This window comes from Talaromyces proteolyticus, assembly GCF_021365285.1.
Source record: "Talaromyces proteolyticus strain PMI_201 chromosome Unknown BGW36scaffold_12, whole genome shotgun sequence".
NCBI classification, from domain to species: Eukaryota; Fungi; Ascomycota; class Eurotiomycetes; order Eurotiales; family Trichocomaceae; genus Talaromyces; species Talaromyces proteolyticus.
In genome coordinates this window covers 634,549-649,235 of record NW_025764288.1, presented here as the reverse complement: position 1 = coordinate 649,235, position 14,687 = coordinate 634,549, and the positions used below count along the sequence as shown (strand labels likewise).

General features: G+C 43.9%; 6 protein-coding genes across 6 annotated transcripts; 4 read left to right on the top strand and 2 right to left on the bottom strand.

The window, feature by feature from the left end:
• Positions 1 to 1,139: 1,139 nt before the first annotated feature.
• BGW36DRAFT_431884 (uncharacterized protein) lies at positions 1,140 to 2,073 on the top strand (the record flags this gene model as incomplete). Its single annotated transcript, XM_046221050.1, has 4 exons — positions 1,140 to 1,287; positions 1,345 to 1,467; positions 1,536 to 1,672; positions 1,750 to 2,073. 4 exons carry the CDS (start codon positions 1,140 to 1,142, stop codon positions 2,071 to 2,073), a joined length of 732 nt encoding a protein of 243 aa, XP_046067426.1.
• Positions 2,074 to 2,247: 174 nt separating this feature from the next.
• On the bottom strand, positions 2,248 to 3,672 carry BGW36DRAFT_349252 (uncharacterized protein). Its single transcript, XM_046213286.1, has 3 exons — positions 3,303 to 3,672; positions 2,982 to 3,220; positions 2,248 to 2,908 (listed from the first exon to the last, which is right to left on the bottom strand). The coding sequence occupies exons 1-3, from the start codon at positions 3,526 to 3,528 to the stop codon at positions 2,429 to 2,431; spliced, it is 945 nt and encodes a 314-aa protein (XP_046067425.1). The 5' UTR covers positions 3,529 to 3,672; the 3' UTR covers positions 2,248 to 2,428.
• A 1,177-nt stretch (positions 3,673 to 4,849) lies between these two features.
• BGW36DRAFT_305717 (putative phenylalanine ammonia-lyase) lies at positions 4,850 to 7,147 on the bottom strand (the record flags this gene model as incomplete). Its single annotated transcript, XM_046212095.1, has 4 exons — positions 4,850 to 6,157; positions 6,227 to 6,780; positions 6,848 to 6,954; positions 7,017 to 7,147. 4 exons carry the CDS (start codon positions 7,145 to 7,147, stop codon positions 4,850 to 4,852), a joined length of 2,100 nt encoding a protein of 699 aa, XP_046067424.1.
• Positions 7,148 to 8,486: 1,339 nt separating this feature from the next.
• On the top strand, positions 8,487 to 8,884 carry BGW36DRAFT_431881 (uncharacterized protein; the record flags this gene model as incomplete). Its single annotated transcript, XM_046221049.1, has 2 exons — positions 8,487 to 8,762; positions 8,858 to 8,884. The coding sequence occupies 2 exons, from the start codon at positions 8,487 to 8,489 to the stop codon at positions 8,882 to 8,884; spliced, it is 303 nt and encodes a 100-aa protein (XP_046067423.1).
• A 2,074-nt stretch (positions 8,885 to 10,958) lies between these two features.
• BGW36DRAFT_465100 (uncharacterized protein) lies at positions 10,959 to 12,237 on the top strand (the record flags this gene model as incomplete). Its single annotated transcript, XM_046222280.1, has 2 exons — positions 10,959 to 11,232; positions 11,283 to 12,237. The coding sequence occupies 2 exons, from the start codon at positions 10,959 to 10,961 to the stop codon at positions 12,026 to 12,028; spliced, it is 1,020 nt and encodes a 339-aa protein (XP_046067422.1). The 3' UTR covers positions 12,029 to 12,237.
• Positions 12,238 to 13,264: 1,027 nt separating this feature from the next.
• Positions 13,265 to 14,339, top strand: BGW36DRAFT_305206 (uncharacterized protein; the record flags this gene model as incomplete). Its single annotated transcript, XM_046212049.1, has 4 exons — positions 13,265 to 13,421; positions 13,489 to 13,585; positions 13,657 to 13,991; positions 14,095 to 14,339. Coding segments are annotated over 4 exons (834 nt in total), but the record flags the coding sequence as incomplete, so codon positions are not given.
• Between the last annotated feature and the right edge of the window lie 348 nt (positions 14,340 to 14,687).

Here is a 14,687-nt window from a genome sequence, read left to right as displayed (position 1 = left end):
ATTCAAAACAATATTAGCATTAAACGCCTTAGTAATCGTTTGTTACGAAGTGGAGAAGACGCTTGGGATATCTGCTCGCGACCTATGATTACACTTACGCACTCTGTCTCTAAAACCAACACAGAATAGATTGCCACTAGTCTAGGGTTAATTATGATGGAGCTGCTGTTACAGCCTTAGTATGCACCACGGATGACATGATATCGCTGACTATTGACGACATTTTTGTAGTGGATAGCAGATCGTATCAATTGATACAACGTCCCAGGTCTGGTAGTTGAGACGTGCGGAAAGTTTGGCCCCCAGTGGGGTGTCTCCACACGTTGCCAAACCCGTACCATGTCGTATTACGGGCATAAAATAAAGTATGAGAGAATCGTTTAACTTTCGCCAAGAGTAGTTAATCCTTTGGTCCCACCAAAAGCGGTATATAACTGCAATTTGCGGTTAGTGCATGCGGATCGTCAGAAAAGGAAGTTACACCTTAGCGCAAACGGTAAAAGTCTGAGGCGATCGTCTAGTAAGGAGGTTTGGGGATCTAAATTCACTCGGCCGTTGGAACAGCATAGAAGTTCAGGATATTCAGCCTATACGAAATTAATAATAGAAACCAGAGTTACGTCGACGGAGGACCCGCACACCTCTTGTTACAAGCAGTTGTGGCCAAAGGTTTATTGATTAGCTAGTATTAAGGACATTGAATGTGGGCACTACTAATTTCTGCTACTAGAATTTATTTCATGCCTAGCAGATTTCACCAAATAAATAAATTTCATACTAATTAGTCATCCAGATTAAGCTCCCAAACTGCTAAGACAGTTGATACTTAGGTTATCGTCTTCAACCCAAAAAGACTATTAGTCGGAATACATTTAGGCATATTTGGCAAAGAATGTCACAATATACACATGTTCTTCAGTATGACGATGATGCCGGGTCTACAAGCGCATATAGAGTGAAAGATACCAGCGATTACCAAACCTGCGAGCGTTGTGCATCGCAAAGGCGCGACAGCCGACCTCACAGATATGAAAGGTTGTTAATTTACATTATCCTTTTTCTCTCCATTATTTTGCTCTCTATCAATATACTTTTCGCTACAAAACTACATTTGAAAACTAGAGAGCCGCCTCATGAAGATGACTCAGGTTGCAGCTCTTCAGGAGGTATACACACTGGGTGTTAAGAATTTGCCTTCCTGTCTTATTTCTCATACATGTCTAGATTCCTCGGTACAAAACAGTCACATCACGGATAAAGACTGTATTCAGCAACTTTCATCATACAGTTCGTTTCTCCATCGTATCGCTTACAGCTGCAGCTGACCTTGAATCTTGCTTATAGCGCCTGCCTTGGACGCGATCGAGTATTTTGACATCAACTTTTATGATGCATTAAGTGATGGAGGAAAATATCGTGGTCCACCGACAGCAGATTTGGATCAGAACTGGCACGAACTTTGGCAACGTGAATTTTTCATTTTCCTTTCATTTTCTTCTCGAACATTGAATAACATTCGTAAACCGGATATACAGATGAAGCCATCATGGTTGACACACAGGCAATGTTCACCCTCAATCGGACACATTTTGACCTGTACGAAAAAGTCGACTCTGAAATGAGCGATGGATTCACAGCGATGTTGAAAGTTCACCAACAGTTAGGCTGTTTGGTAAGTAAACTCCCGTCCATAAACTGTGATTTGAATAAAGCCCCTAGCTGACAGAAACCGTTATAATTTGACTTCAGGATATAATTCGTCAATACACCTGGTTCCTTGATGGAAAATACCCCAAGAACCTGATACCCCTTGAGCTACAGAAACCTCCTGACCAAAACCGAATGCATGTCGATCGATGCATTGAAGACCTTCGCATCAGCCTAATGTGCTATGGTGACATGACACCCCTTCTTATCACAAAAGACCGAGATCCGGATTCTGGCTTTAAAGTAGAATTGAATAGCCATCATAAATGTCGCAATTTCACTAAATTACAAGAATGGACTAGGATACATGGTGTTGAACATTGGGAGAACGGTGGTGGCTTTCACCAGCACGGTGATCGTCTTTAGACCATATTTTAATGATTTGATATATATATCACACTATGCTGTACTTCTAGAGTCTAAAGGAATGTGTCGATAGTTAAAAGGCGAATTAGAAGGCGATAACACATATTAACCAGACTTAAAAGGATGATCGAGATAGAATTTACAGAGAACTTTGTGAAAACATTTTGACTATTTCTTAGACGAATCAGTGTTCTGTGTATTGATAGTTACAAGGGTTTGAAAGTCGATGGATGATTTAGGGCCCTATATATGTAGGATGGGATTCTCGCGGACCAAGGCGACGCCGACAATCTCTCTCAATTTCTCGTAATTTTGCAATTTGTTGCACAAGTTACCTCTGACATATCGCCATATCTTACTGATTTCCATTTAAAATGGCGTCGTTATGCTGGACCACAGCCTCAGCGTCGGCCTTGAGCTCTTCTGGAGACAGGGCTCTGAATCCATTCTCGTCAAGGTTTCCGGTGTTCAGACGACCGAGGTCCTTATACGCACGAATTAAAGGCTCGTAGGGGCTTCCGGGGGGGCAGTATGTATATCGGTCAAGCTGGTGCTCAACGCCGTGGTCCTCCCCGGCGCGAGTGATGTTGACAGTCTTGTAGCAAGCGCTGCGCTCCTGCACCCACTTTCGTAGTTTATTCCAGTCACGGCATTTGCGTGGCTGCATTTCGCCGGTTAGGAACTGCTCACCATGGTCCTTGGTGTAGTCCATCAGGTCATCAGCTCTGCACATAATGTCTTGGCGGAGAAGGTCGAGGCAGTGTTCTATGTGATGGTAGGAAACCAGTGGCTGTTTGCCTTGGTGGGCATCATAGGTATATGCATGGAGGAGGACCTTGGAAAGTTTTTTTAGCATCAATACACTCCAAATCATTATTAGGGGCAAATTTGAGAACCATTCTACTTACGGTACAATGAAGAGCATGGTGTCCGTGGCTGACATACATGCCTTTGTTAACATCCCAGGGGAAGACCTTGGACCGTGGAAGACCAAGTTTATCGGCTTCGTCATGTGTAATAGCGACGAATCCTTCGCTAATATCGATTGCATTCCACAAAGCATCTTTCTCCTCGTGGGTATGCTCGTCGTCACTGTATTCAGTGGCATATCTGAAGGGAATTTCAAGTTCATCCTCAGGAAGCTTTGCTAAATATCGCATCTTATCAGTTTTGACATCTAAAACAACCTTGATATTTTCTACTTTCATCCTTTCATTGGGTAAACGTACCGTAGTGAGAGTAAATCTGTGGTTTTCGGAAATTAAGATAAACCACCTGGACGATGTTCAAAAGCAAGGAAACAACCAGAAGAGCTGGTGCCAGCTTCACGATTTTTCCAAATTTGCTGCTAGTGCCCGGACGTTGAACGCCCGATACAAGGCCATCATACTCGCCTTCGTTAAAGGTCTCCGAGTCGCGAGCCTCGTCTCGATAGGCAGTTTCTCTGGCTCCCATGTTTCAGACAAGATGGCAGCAGACACAAGTGAGAGAGAATTGACGGAGTTATGAGTTACGGCGTTGATACCATACAACTTCTGAGATTGTTTAAATTTTTAGAAACAAACCCTGGCAACTTCTCATGCGAAAGGGTATGATCCGGTAGTCAAATTGGAAATGACCTTAAGGGAGAAGCCGTGCTAATGAAAGGATGTCTTTTTAGTATGTTACGCGCAACTACATGTGTAACGTCTTTGTCTTGAAATTCTGATCCGCCGAGGTGGGTCTTATCAGCATTGGCAATTTTGGTGCTAATGCAGATGAAAAGGAAAACAGGAAGTGAGAGAGAAGGAAAACCAAATTGTAATATTACACGTAAACTACCCATACATTGTGACGAGGCAAAAATTACTAGCCTCATGCTATCTTCCGCTCCGCAGCGGCCAGCGTATTGAAACCGAAATTATGTGACTGATTAACGTTTGCGTCAGTCAATACCCCCACCCAAAAAAGTGGGTAATGGCTTCTGGTAATATATATACACGTATGTTCTGCTAACAGGTCATAATGCGCTAACATCTGAAGAACAGTATGTAGCCATTTTTCCGTTCTATTAGCGTCCCCTCGCATACACAGCCACTTGTGTAGAAGAACGGTTTGTGTCGTCATTTGAATTAATAAACGAGAGATAGATCGTTTTAGTTTCCTCTATAAGAATTCTTTCAATGTCTGTTTCCCCGGCTCGTGGTGGTACTCAACCAACACATCTTTGGAGTATGAACTAAGTGAATAGTTTCCACGCCACCCATCAAAACCTGTTGATAATTTGGATGCAAGTGCGTATAAGTTCCGCGACCATGCACAATCACTACATGGCGTGGGCTAAAATAATTGGGCTCGGAGAACTTTTCATGTTATCTAAATGGGGCCATTTCTATTTGATTTCTTGAAACTTCCTTACTCTCTTGTACTTTGATTTAATAGTGGTGCTCCGCTTTGACCTACCATGACTGAACGAATCGCGTAGGTCGCGATGGAGAGTACCTGATCCTCCAGACTCACTTGGTACAGCAGCAACTTAATTAAAAATTCTAATATTGGTGTAACGCTGTCTACTAAGAATAGAGAGGTTTCACATATTTGCGTTGAAAATAGGGCTTTTCCGAGTCACGTGGGGGGGGGGGGGGGGGGGGGGCGGTTTTGTGGGAATCTGTGGACAGGTGGATGTATTGAGTCATGAGCATGAGACCTGGTTGTCATTGTCATACACAGCAAAAAAAGGTAAATTCTCTTTATTCCAGTAAACTTCTAAATTAGTAATTTTTTGATCAATGCGATTCTATTCGACCACTTGATGTTCACCGTTCGTCCCATTGCTACCATTGGTTCCGGTTTTAGAATTCAATAAACCTTCTTCGACTAGAGCCAATAATCCGTCATATATGGAGTGATCTTGAATACTGTCATGAATGATGGAAATCCATCCTCCGATTGTTCTCTTTGGACGGCCACGCAGCGTGTTGTTGTCAGTAGTAGGGTGCTCAACAAAGCCCTCGTGGAATGGTACGCCGAGCTTATTGCGTACGAATTCGTATAATGCCAGCGACCCCTTGCCTAAAAGTTGTGGGGTATGCGGTGCTTCTGAGAAAGCTTTGGTGGTTGTTTTCCAAGTTTCATGAACCGCATTTGTTGCCTGTTCCTTCCATTGAACAACATCTGCAACTGCACCATTTGCATGGGAAACGACAATGGGTACAGCTGAGTTGACCAATAATTCACAGCGGACCCGCAGGTCCAACTTGCTTGTAGATGCCCATGCAGTAGTGGTATGAGCCTGTAAAGCTATCTGTAAGGAATCTAATTGTTGAGCATCTATTGTTGTAGAGAAGAGGTTCGCGGTAACGGAGGAGATAGATTTGGTGGCTTCCGTCAAGAATTTGATATGAAGAGATCGGAGGTCCAACGCCTGGCAGACAACATAGACACTGCATGCACTCATCTTTGTTAAAATATCAACAGCATCAAAGCTCATGCGTGCGGACGCGAGGGCCATAGAGTTGACAGATTGATTGTGCATCTCTGCAGCCTGCACATGAGAGCTCAGTGGATTGGCAAGATAAGACAATTCAGCCATGTAGGCAGCCATATTGACATCTACCCCTTTCATAGTAAATGACAGACTGGGGTCATCAGCAGCAAGATTCGCCGGCAGACCCCCGCTGAGGTGAGGGTCAATCATCTCAGTGCTCTGTGCAAAGAGTATCCGGCCGAACATTTGCAAAGCCAGACGGACCTTTTCCATGGCTGAGGTCACAGATGCGGCCTGAAAGTTGCAGCCATAGTAAATGTCACTAGCAACGCTGTCAACAAGTGGGTTATCACAAGAAGAGTTGAGCTCGATGCTGATCTGTTGGTCTGCGAGAAGTAAGTCTTCTAGCTGTGGACCGATCCATTGGGGAGCGCTTCTAAGAGAGTATCGGTCTTGCACTAAGTCTTCACGTCGCCGGTTCTTGGGTTCAAGCACATCTCGAGAGAGATGGGAGCCACGAAGAAAGTAGTGAATATTGCGAGCAGATTCAATCTGACCGGGATGCGGCCGTGATTCTGCTATAAAAGGGTGAAAACTCTCAGAACTACCTCGGAGCGCCTGTTTATATCAAGGTTTCCTCATTAGTTTCAGGCTTATGATTCCTCTGGTTATTAGATCTATACTCACTTCAACAGCCCCACCGGCCAAAACCTGGGTGAGTAGTGCCAGGAAGTGTGATTCGGCCACAACCAAAGCCCCTAAACCTGCAGATGCAGATGTTCCATTTATTAAACTCAACCCTTCTTTTGGGCCTAGGGAAATACGCTGAAGTCCAGCTTCTTCCAGGGCCAAATGTGACGCTTGCACTTTGCCATTCCTTTCGAGCAAAATGTCCGGGTTGCCTTCCAGACTACCAGCAGCATAGGCGAGGGGCATTAAATCACCCGAAGCCGATACAGAGCCTCGGAGAGGTACAACAGGAGTAAGGCGATATTCAAGCAAGTTTGCCATTGCTTTGATGGTAAGGAACGAGACCGCCGAATGGCCCCGGAGGGTAGAGTTACACCTCACGACCATTGCAGCCCGCACCCATGCCAGCGGCATAGAATGCCCGGGAATCTTTGAGCCATCAGAAGGACGCGAAAGAATTCCACTCTGGGTGTGCTGCATCAATGACTTCTGAAGTTCGATAACCTCAGTTGTGCGCGAATCCGCACTGCCTCCAAACCCAGTGTTTACACCTGTGATATAGAGTCAACTCGTTTTGCTTAATCTGCTTATCGCGTCTTGTTACTAGATTTCACATACCATAGACGTACCACCCCTTAGATAGATGGTCGAACAAAACGTCCACGCTATCCTGTAAGGATTGATTGAGCTTCGGGTCTTGAGAAAGGTGAGGTATGGAGCCCTGTCTAAGGAAAAAGTAAGTACAACATCTCTATCCAAAGTAAAGATATTTCTATGATCGTCATACTGTGCGGTCGCTACAACCTCGGCAATGTGCAAGTGTTGTCCATCCAACTCATAGCTCCCCTCTTTTGTTCGCTGCCGTAAAAGCCTCCATAATTCGTGAACCTTGAGGAGGTGGTTGCTTTGACTTCCCATCTCTTTTTATTTCTTGACTTTGTGCAAGTCTAGAGGGTATCTCGCACTTTCGTTAGTATATTACGTAGATAACAACTGTTTTCAGGCTACAATTGTTTTGTTTCTAGAGTGAGCAGCGTTTAACTATTAACTTAGTGCTTAGACTTTCTTTCTTTCATTTTGTGTGCGGAAGAAACAGAGGTAGGATCTTGCCATTGTGGAGCGCAACACACAAGGCTAGCCTTAGTCATCTCAACTATCTTCATCCGCTAGTTTGGCTTCCATCCATATCGTGGATCTCTAGTGGGCCAACGTTACCTCACTTGTATTGAACCCCACGATTTCTATTTATTACCCGTATTATACATAATGCATTGAGTTCTTTTTTTACCGCCCCTGTTTTTTGCCACGTATAACGAAATACATTAAAGTATATTTTTTACACGTGAAATAACGAAAACCAGTAGTATTAAGTGGTGATATTTCAAACAATTTATATTGATATGTCTGGTGTTCATACTAGTAAAACGACAGTCCACTATCATACATATCTAGTTGACGTGTTTCTTGATCATACTATTTAAAGGCACTGTTTTAGGGTGCCAAATACAACGAGAGATTCAATCCTTACTCACATATATCCAGGGTGCTTTTCCAGGTTAACTCCGATATCAAATTCTGAGATGGACTATGATGTGATTTTGCCCAACAGCCCCCACTGTTGGAATTGTGGCGCTTCACAACTGCATAGGTATTTTTAACTACTTATGCAGCTATTGCTTCAATCTTCTTGGAACTAAAGTGGATACGTTCCATTCTATATTGATTTTAACATTTCGTCCAGTCAAGTGATACAACAAGTTTTGTTGAGTCGTACAAATGTGAGGCCGCGTAAATATTAGTTATCAGCTATATAGCCTTCCTTAATGACATCACTTACACTGGAAATGACTGGATGAGCAATTATTGCAACATACTACGCCATAATATGGTGTTAGTTCTGACCGCTCTTTACGTATGCAGTCGTGTGGTCCTAGTTTTGCCCGTCTTTCGAGTCTTAACAAGTATCGCTGCGTAAAAGGGATTAAAAAATTTGTCGTCAGGGCTCTATTATTGGTTAATAAGTTTTAGCTGTAGAATTGCCCAATACCAACGCATGGGGCTAGATAAGCTTAGGAGACCGTAACGAGCTTACGTGCCCACGACTGTGCTAGAGTTTATGCACTCTGCGATCGTTTTCGAATCAGGATGATAATCAGATAGTCGAGCCGAGGGGCGAGGGTCTTGCATTTACTCCCTCAGACACGGGGCACTCTTATTGCAAAATTTCTTTACAACCCTCAAATGAGAATCCTTCAAGATGCCAGAATACACACATTTCACGCAACCTGATCTCGGTCCAGCTCACTCAGAGACTTCAGAGAAAGAGTACAATCTTGGTGGACATCAATCATGTGAGCCACATAAGCGCAAAGCGTGGTTTCTCGATGCCCAGCCACGACATGTGGTTGTTCAACTTGCACTCTTGACACTCTTTGTCGTTATAAATCTCGTCCTCGCAACAAGCCTTTATCTACGCGCTCGACAATCAGTGACCCATGGCAGTCCCAAGCTGTCTCCAATGTTGAGTTGGGAGGTACATCCTCGCGCGAATTAGCTGCACCTCCTCAAGTAAAGTAGCTGGTAAGTGGTGCCTCGACCGACAAGGCCCGCAGCTAACTATGTTCAAAGTCAAATGTCACTTATCAAGATGCTTGAGTTTCTGCTCGCTGATTTACTTTTTACTCTATTGTTTTGTCATCGCGTAATTGCTGGCTAAGCCCTTTGTTAACTTTAGCCAGGCTAGCACGAGAATCCTGCTAAAGAGGGCTTGAATACACTGTTTGACGTCCTTGGCAAATCGATAGATCGACAGGAGTCCATCAGGGCTATTATCATGGCATACATGTATGAATATATATATGGAAGCTCTAATTTACGTAGATTCTATATTTGAAAAGACTCTAAATTCAGGTTTATTTATATTTAACCCAAAAAAATCAAACAATTGGCATGATTAACCTGAAAAATCTAATTATCAAAATTGAGGTAAACCCATACTTCATATGGCACACAAAAGTTTGGAGACGACTTCAGAATCGTCTTAATAACCGAAAAGGCAGTTTAGGGATACAATAAATACATTTCATTGGATGTATAAATTCACTGCAGTAGTTCATGGTAAGGATTGTACTACTCTATACATGTAGTTAGGACATCTAGATACATTGACGATTTTGACGTCAACTCTGCCCAAAATTGCCTTCAAGTTGGTCAATGCACGCAATAACCAATTTATAACTTCCACATGATGAGATTGATAATGAAAAACTAGAGATGCTCAAGTTCATGGTGTCGTGTAACGAGATAGTGTATGAAAGCGGTTCCTGCTAGAATTACTCAGCTTTGTGTTCTCTTAACCTAGTTGAAGCCCGGTTACCTTGGTTCCATAGAGACAAGTGCAATGTGTAGTTGTCTATTGACTTACTCCGCCGACACTGCGCCGACACTGCCAGCACCAACCTCACGAGCACTGACTGCGCCGACACTGCCAGCACCGACCTCACGAGCACTGACTGCGCCGACACTGCCAGCACCGACCTCACGAGCACTGACTGCGCCAACACTGCCAGCACCAACCTCGCGAGCACTGACTGCGCCGACACTGCCAGCACCGACCTCACGAGCACTGACTGCGCCAACACTGCCAGCACCGACCTCGCGAGCACTGACTGCGCCAACACTGCCAGCACCGACCTCACGAGCACTGACTGCGCCAACACTGCCAGCACCGACCTCGCGAGCACTGACTGCGCCGACACTGCCAGCACCGACCTCACGAGCACTGACTGCGCCAACACTGCCAGCACCGACCTCGCGAGCACTGACTGCGCCGACACTGCCAGCACCGACCTCACGAGCACTGACTGCGCCGACACTACCAGCACCGACCTCACGAGCACTGACTGCGCCGACACTGCCAGCACCGACCTCACGAGCACTGACTGCGCCAACACTGCCAGCACCAACCTCGCGAGCACTGACTGCGCCGACACTGCCAGCACCGACCTCACGAGCACTGACTGCGCCAACACTGCCAGCACCGACCTCGCGAGCACTGACTGCGCCAACACTGCCAGCACCAACCTCGCGAGCACTGACTGCGCCGACACTGCCAGCACCGACCTCACGCTTCTCAACAGGAGCAGAAGCTGCCATTAAAGGCATGGAGACCAGTAGAGTAGTAAGAACGTTGTTGATACGCATTTTGTATTTGCCCTATTGAAGGTACAGCAAGTAAATTGAAATATGAATTGGGCCGAAAGGTCGAAGAATTTCCAAGTATAATATTCAGCACGAGGATGTTTTAGTTACAAAAACTAATACATTTATCAATTTATATATATCAAAAGTACACAATCACTAACTAGTTTTCTAAGAAAGTCGTCATCGACAATGGTCATGACGTGAACATGTATGTAGGTTAGACGATGTGTTTAAGCAATATTGCTTATCAGATATTAGCCAACAATACATGTAACACGTATTTACAGTATTTCCACTGCAATGCAAGTCTGTACTTTCGGTTACAGCGATTACTAGTCTCCTAGATGTTGCCTTCCGCTGCAGCGTTAAACTAGAACAAAGACAGTCACGTCATTCCGCGCATCACCGACAAGAGGCGTCGGCATTCTTCACTTATACAGTTATATCTTTGTAAAAATCCTCCCTTCAACTCTTGTCTACGTTTACTTCAACCTAGTTTCGTACAGACAGTTCTGCCACTCTGGCCATGGTGTTTCTTAAATGGAGTCGAAAGCGGTATCAGGAACTTCCAGCTCGTTCAGATTCATCCTCCGACGAGGAGCGTCAGCCTCTTGATAGCAAGAACTCTGGTGAATTTCGACCACCATGTTACTGCTCAGAGGGCCAGAACAACTCCTTGACTGGTCGACTTTCCACATTTACTATCGTGACGGCTAACGTGCTGCTGTTCATCTCTGCCGTTACCTTGGGATTCACGAATAGAACGGACAGGTACATCGAGAAAGAAAGTAGTTCATACTGTCAGTTCCCCATTAATTATTATATAGCTGTAGAAGCTAATTTTATACAGCCCCGGTGTACGACCATATTCACATTTATAAATCTGAAGTGCGACATAACTTCAGCAACTACTGGGATGACAATAACCCATCAGTTTTTCAAAAATACCCCTCTCCTGAGGTCGATAAAGCGTGGGACAGAATTACTGATCTACAATCAATTCCCTTGACTGCTGACCAAGTCCGCCAACTTGGCAAGGATCCTGCGACTGTGTGGCCTGCGCCAAAGGATGAGTTTGGAGAGGGCGTATACTATGGACTGATTGATATATTCCATCAAACTCACTGCCTCAATATGCTCCGGAAATCTGCTTTTCCCGAGTACTATGGAGATGTTAAGAAAAAACATAAGCATGATCCGTTAAAGTATAATGAGCATTTACTTCATTGCACATATACTTTATTGTTCAACATAATGTGTCACGCCGATGTGGAAGTCATGGTAGGGCACAAGTTCAAGGGGTGGCCTGGCATGCAAATGGATTTTGCATCAACCAAGAAGTGCCGCAACTTTCAGGAGATCTTGGAGTGGAAGGAGGGTTTTCAAATCGTTCAAAGCGCTCCATGGTCTGAGTATCCTGATCAGCAGATTGTCGAGATGGACCCAGAAGGAATTTTAACTCCTTACGGTGTTCATCTTGGTTTGGAAGATTTCGCAGATAGCGAAGATGTAGAATTGAGCATCCCCTCAGATTTGGCTTGGCAGCCGAAAGAGAGTCACCACAAACATGAGAGCCATATACAAGAAGGCGACTAGGTGTATCGTGGGCGAATAAATATTTTCCAGCATTTTAGATAGCTTAGTTGTCTGTCGTGGTGACGCCGGCACTGAAGGGTCTACGGATCCTGTTGCGGAGCGCGGTTCCTACAGTACAAACTTCCACTTCAGAGCTGTGAATAGATAATGTCTACTTTTTCCTAGATAACATACGCATAGGTAGTGAAAAAACTAGGCATACCTCTTGCTTTAAACTGCATATTTCTCTCAATGAGTCCATCTTCGTAGTTCTCGTTTTTTAGAAAATGGCTGTTACGGGGATTACACCAAAACTTCGCCTGTACTGGCCTTACATTCTTGTTGGGAGAACAATCGGATTACCCGTAATTAAACATTACTAGCGTATTACATGACAAGTCATTGGAACATAATACATAACAGTACAAAACAGTGAAATTCAATCATTTAATTAAATGCCAAGGAATTAGGTGACATTTCCGATATAGCTACAATGGGTCCTATTTATCCTAAAGTCAAGCACAATCAAGGATTGAATGCATCTTACACAGTCAGAAGACACAACTCTTTCCTTAGCGTCACATTTCACAAGAGTTCGGCGTCTTCCTAGTACTTCTGTGGCAACGATGAAATAGCGTGATGTATTCCAACATACTAAAAGGTAAGTTTTACATTGTTATGTATGTTTTCGACTTGGAAAAAATTGCATATCAGCTGGATTCTACTAGTTATACTTGTGCAACGTTAACAAATTGAAAATTATCTACTCGTCTTCCTCAAAAATTGTGGGAACTTATAAAACGGGCATTTTGTTTGTGTATTGAAAGTTGGGCTTAGATGACAGTTGTCCTGACGAAGACAATGCTTTTCACATGCACTAGCGCCGATTCACAACTTCTACCAGCGTTCTTGATTATTATTTGACGTTGGCGCTTCCTTGATAGCTAGTAACCACCACAATGGATGATAGAGAGACACTACCAAACGTCAAGATCCAGAGTTATGAGCCATTTCTCGTCCAGAATAATGTGAAGTATGCCCCGCAACGAGCCCGTCCAAAATATAGGAATGCTTGTGTTGCCAGCACCCTCGGTTTCATAGCATTAATTCTTCTTGGTCCCGTGGCTATTAATTATGTATCTACGAATCCTCCTGAGATAAATTGTAAGTAGCCTATCCGCTTCCAGTCACTAATATCTCGTCTCTCTTTTGTTTCCATACTCATGTATTCACTCATATATCCGCGCAGGCAAAACACCAGCAGTTCGCCGGGAATGGCGGACACTGTCGTTCGAAGCTAGACAAAACTACGTCGCAGCAGTCCAGTGCCTTTCCGACCGATCTTCTCGCCTAGGATTGAACACCACTCGTTATGACGACTTTGTCTATTCGCACCTGGCCGTAGCCGATCATAGTACGTAGGAGATGAAACAGCCCTCCCAGAACTATTGATGTTGAACCATATTTTTACACTCTTACAGCGCATAACACACCATTATCAATGCCATGGCACCGACTATATACCCAGAAATACGAACACGTACTGAGGAATGAATGCGGATATTATGACAGTCTCCCGTAGGTGGAAAACCACTATTTCTTCCGAGACAATACTCCAAACGCTGACTAAGGCATCAAATATTTTACAGTTATTGGGATTGGACTCTGGATTCCACAAATCCTTCAATTTCCCCCGTCTGGTCGAACGAGTACGGCCTAGGTGGCAATGGCAGCTTACCAGATAACTGTATTATTGATGGGCCTCTTGCTCATATGAAACCACAGTATCCTACACCACATTGCTTGAAAAGAAACTTTGGGATCAAAAATATGTATGGAATAAACTATACCACATCGATTGTTGAAGACTTGATCACGACTGCAACTACCTATCACGACTTTCGTCTTCGACTTGAACGTGGCCCACATCGATTCGTTCATATAGGAATTGGAGGAGAGATGGCTGAGTTTTGGTCAAGTAACGGTATTCATTTGTTCTTCTATTCTTTGATACTTTCTCCTCACCAGCTTTAATAAACTAAAATGACAATGTTGAGGTGTTTCTTGGCTAACTCCTCTGTCCATAGATCCAATCTTCTTTTTACACCATGCACAGATTGATCGACTATGGTGGAGATGGCAACGCCAGGCTGAAAATGGTCAAATTCGAGGTTATGATAACATCACAGAAGATGGGAACAGTTTTGAACTTGACGAGAATTTGCCGATTTCGGATCACGACATACTAAAGTTCAATGGACTCGGTGACGACATCACAGCTGGAGATGTCCTTTCGACAGAGACCTCGATTCTGTGTTATAGATATGAGTAATTAAGCTTTGAATTCTACTATCATTTCGTCTTGAATGGCTATTTATTTCATGAAGTGTGAATATTGCTTCCAACATTTTATTCAGCTTGTACTTTGCGCGTCTTCATATGTAGCTGGCAGTTCTATTAGGCCATATTGTGCTATGTTCAAACGTCCTTTAACATTGTATAATTAGTGAAAAATAGATTCCCTTGATTTGTTTCTTCTTCCATTTTTGGCCTCTATAGGCAATGATTACCTTACTATATTTCTCTTACATTTATCGTTGCCGTCTATTTAGATTTTATGTCTCCCACTTGAGTGGTTCTACCGTACTATGTCTTTCATGACCAGTTGATGTTTTTTCAA

Bases quoted from the DNA above. Each gene is read 5' to 3' on its own strand.
- BGW36DRAFT_349252 (XM_046213286.1), bottom strand. From the start codon at position 3,528: ATGGGAGCCAGAGAAACTGCCTATCGAGACGAGGCTCGCGACTCGGAG. The intron at 3,221-3,302 runs GTACGTTTACCC...TGCGATATTTAG, and splicing joins ACAGATTTACTCTCACTACG to CAAAGCTTCCTGAGGATGAA. The intron at 2,909-2,981 runs GTAAGTAGAATG...AAACTTTCCAAG, and splicing joins ACCATGCTCTTCATTGTACC to GTCCTCCTCCATGCATATAC.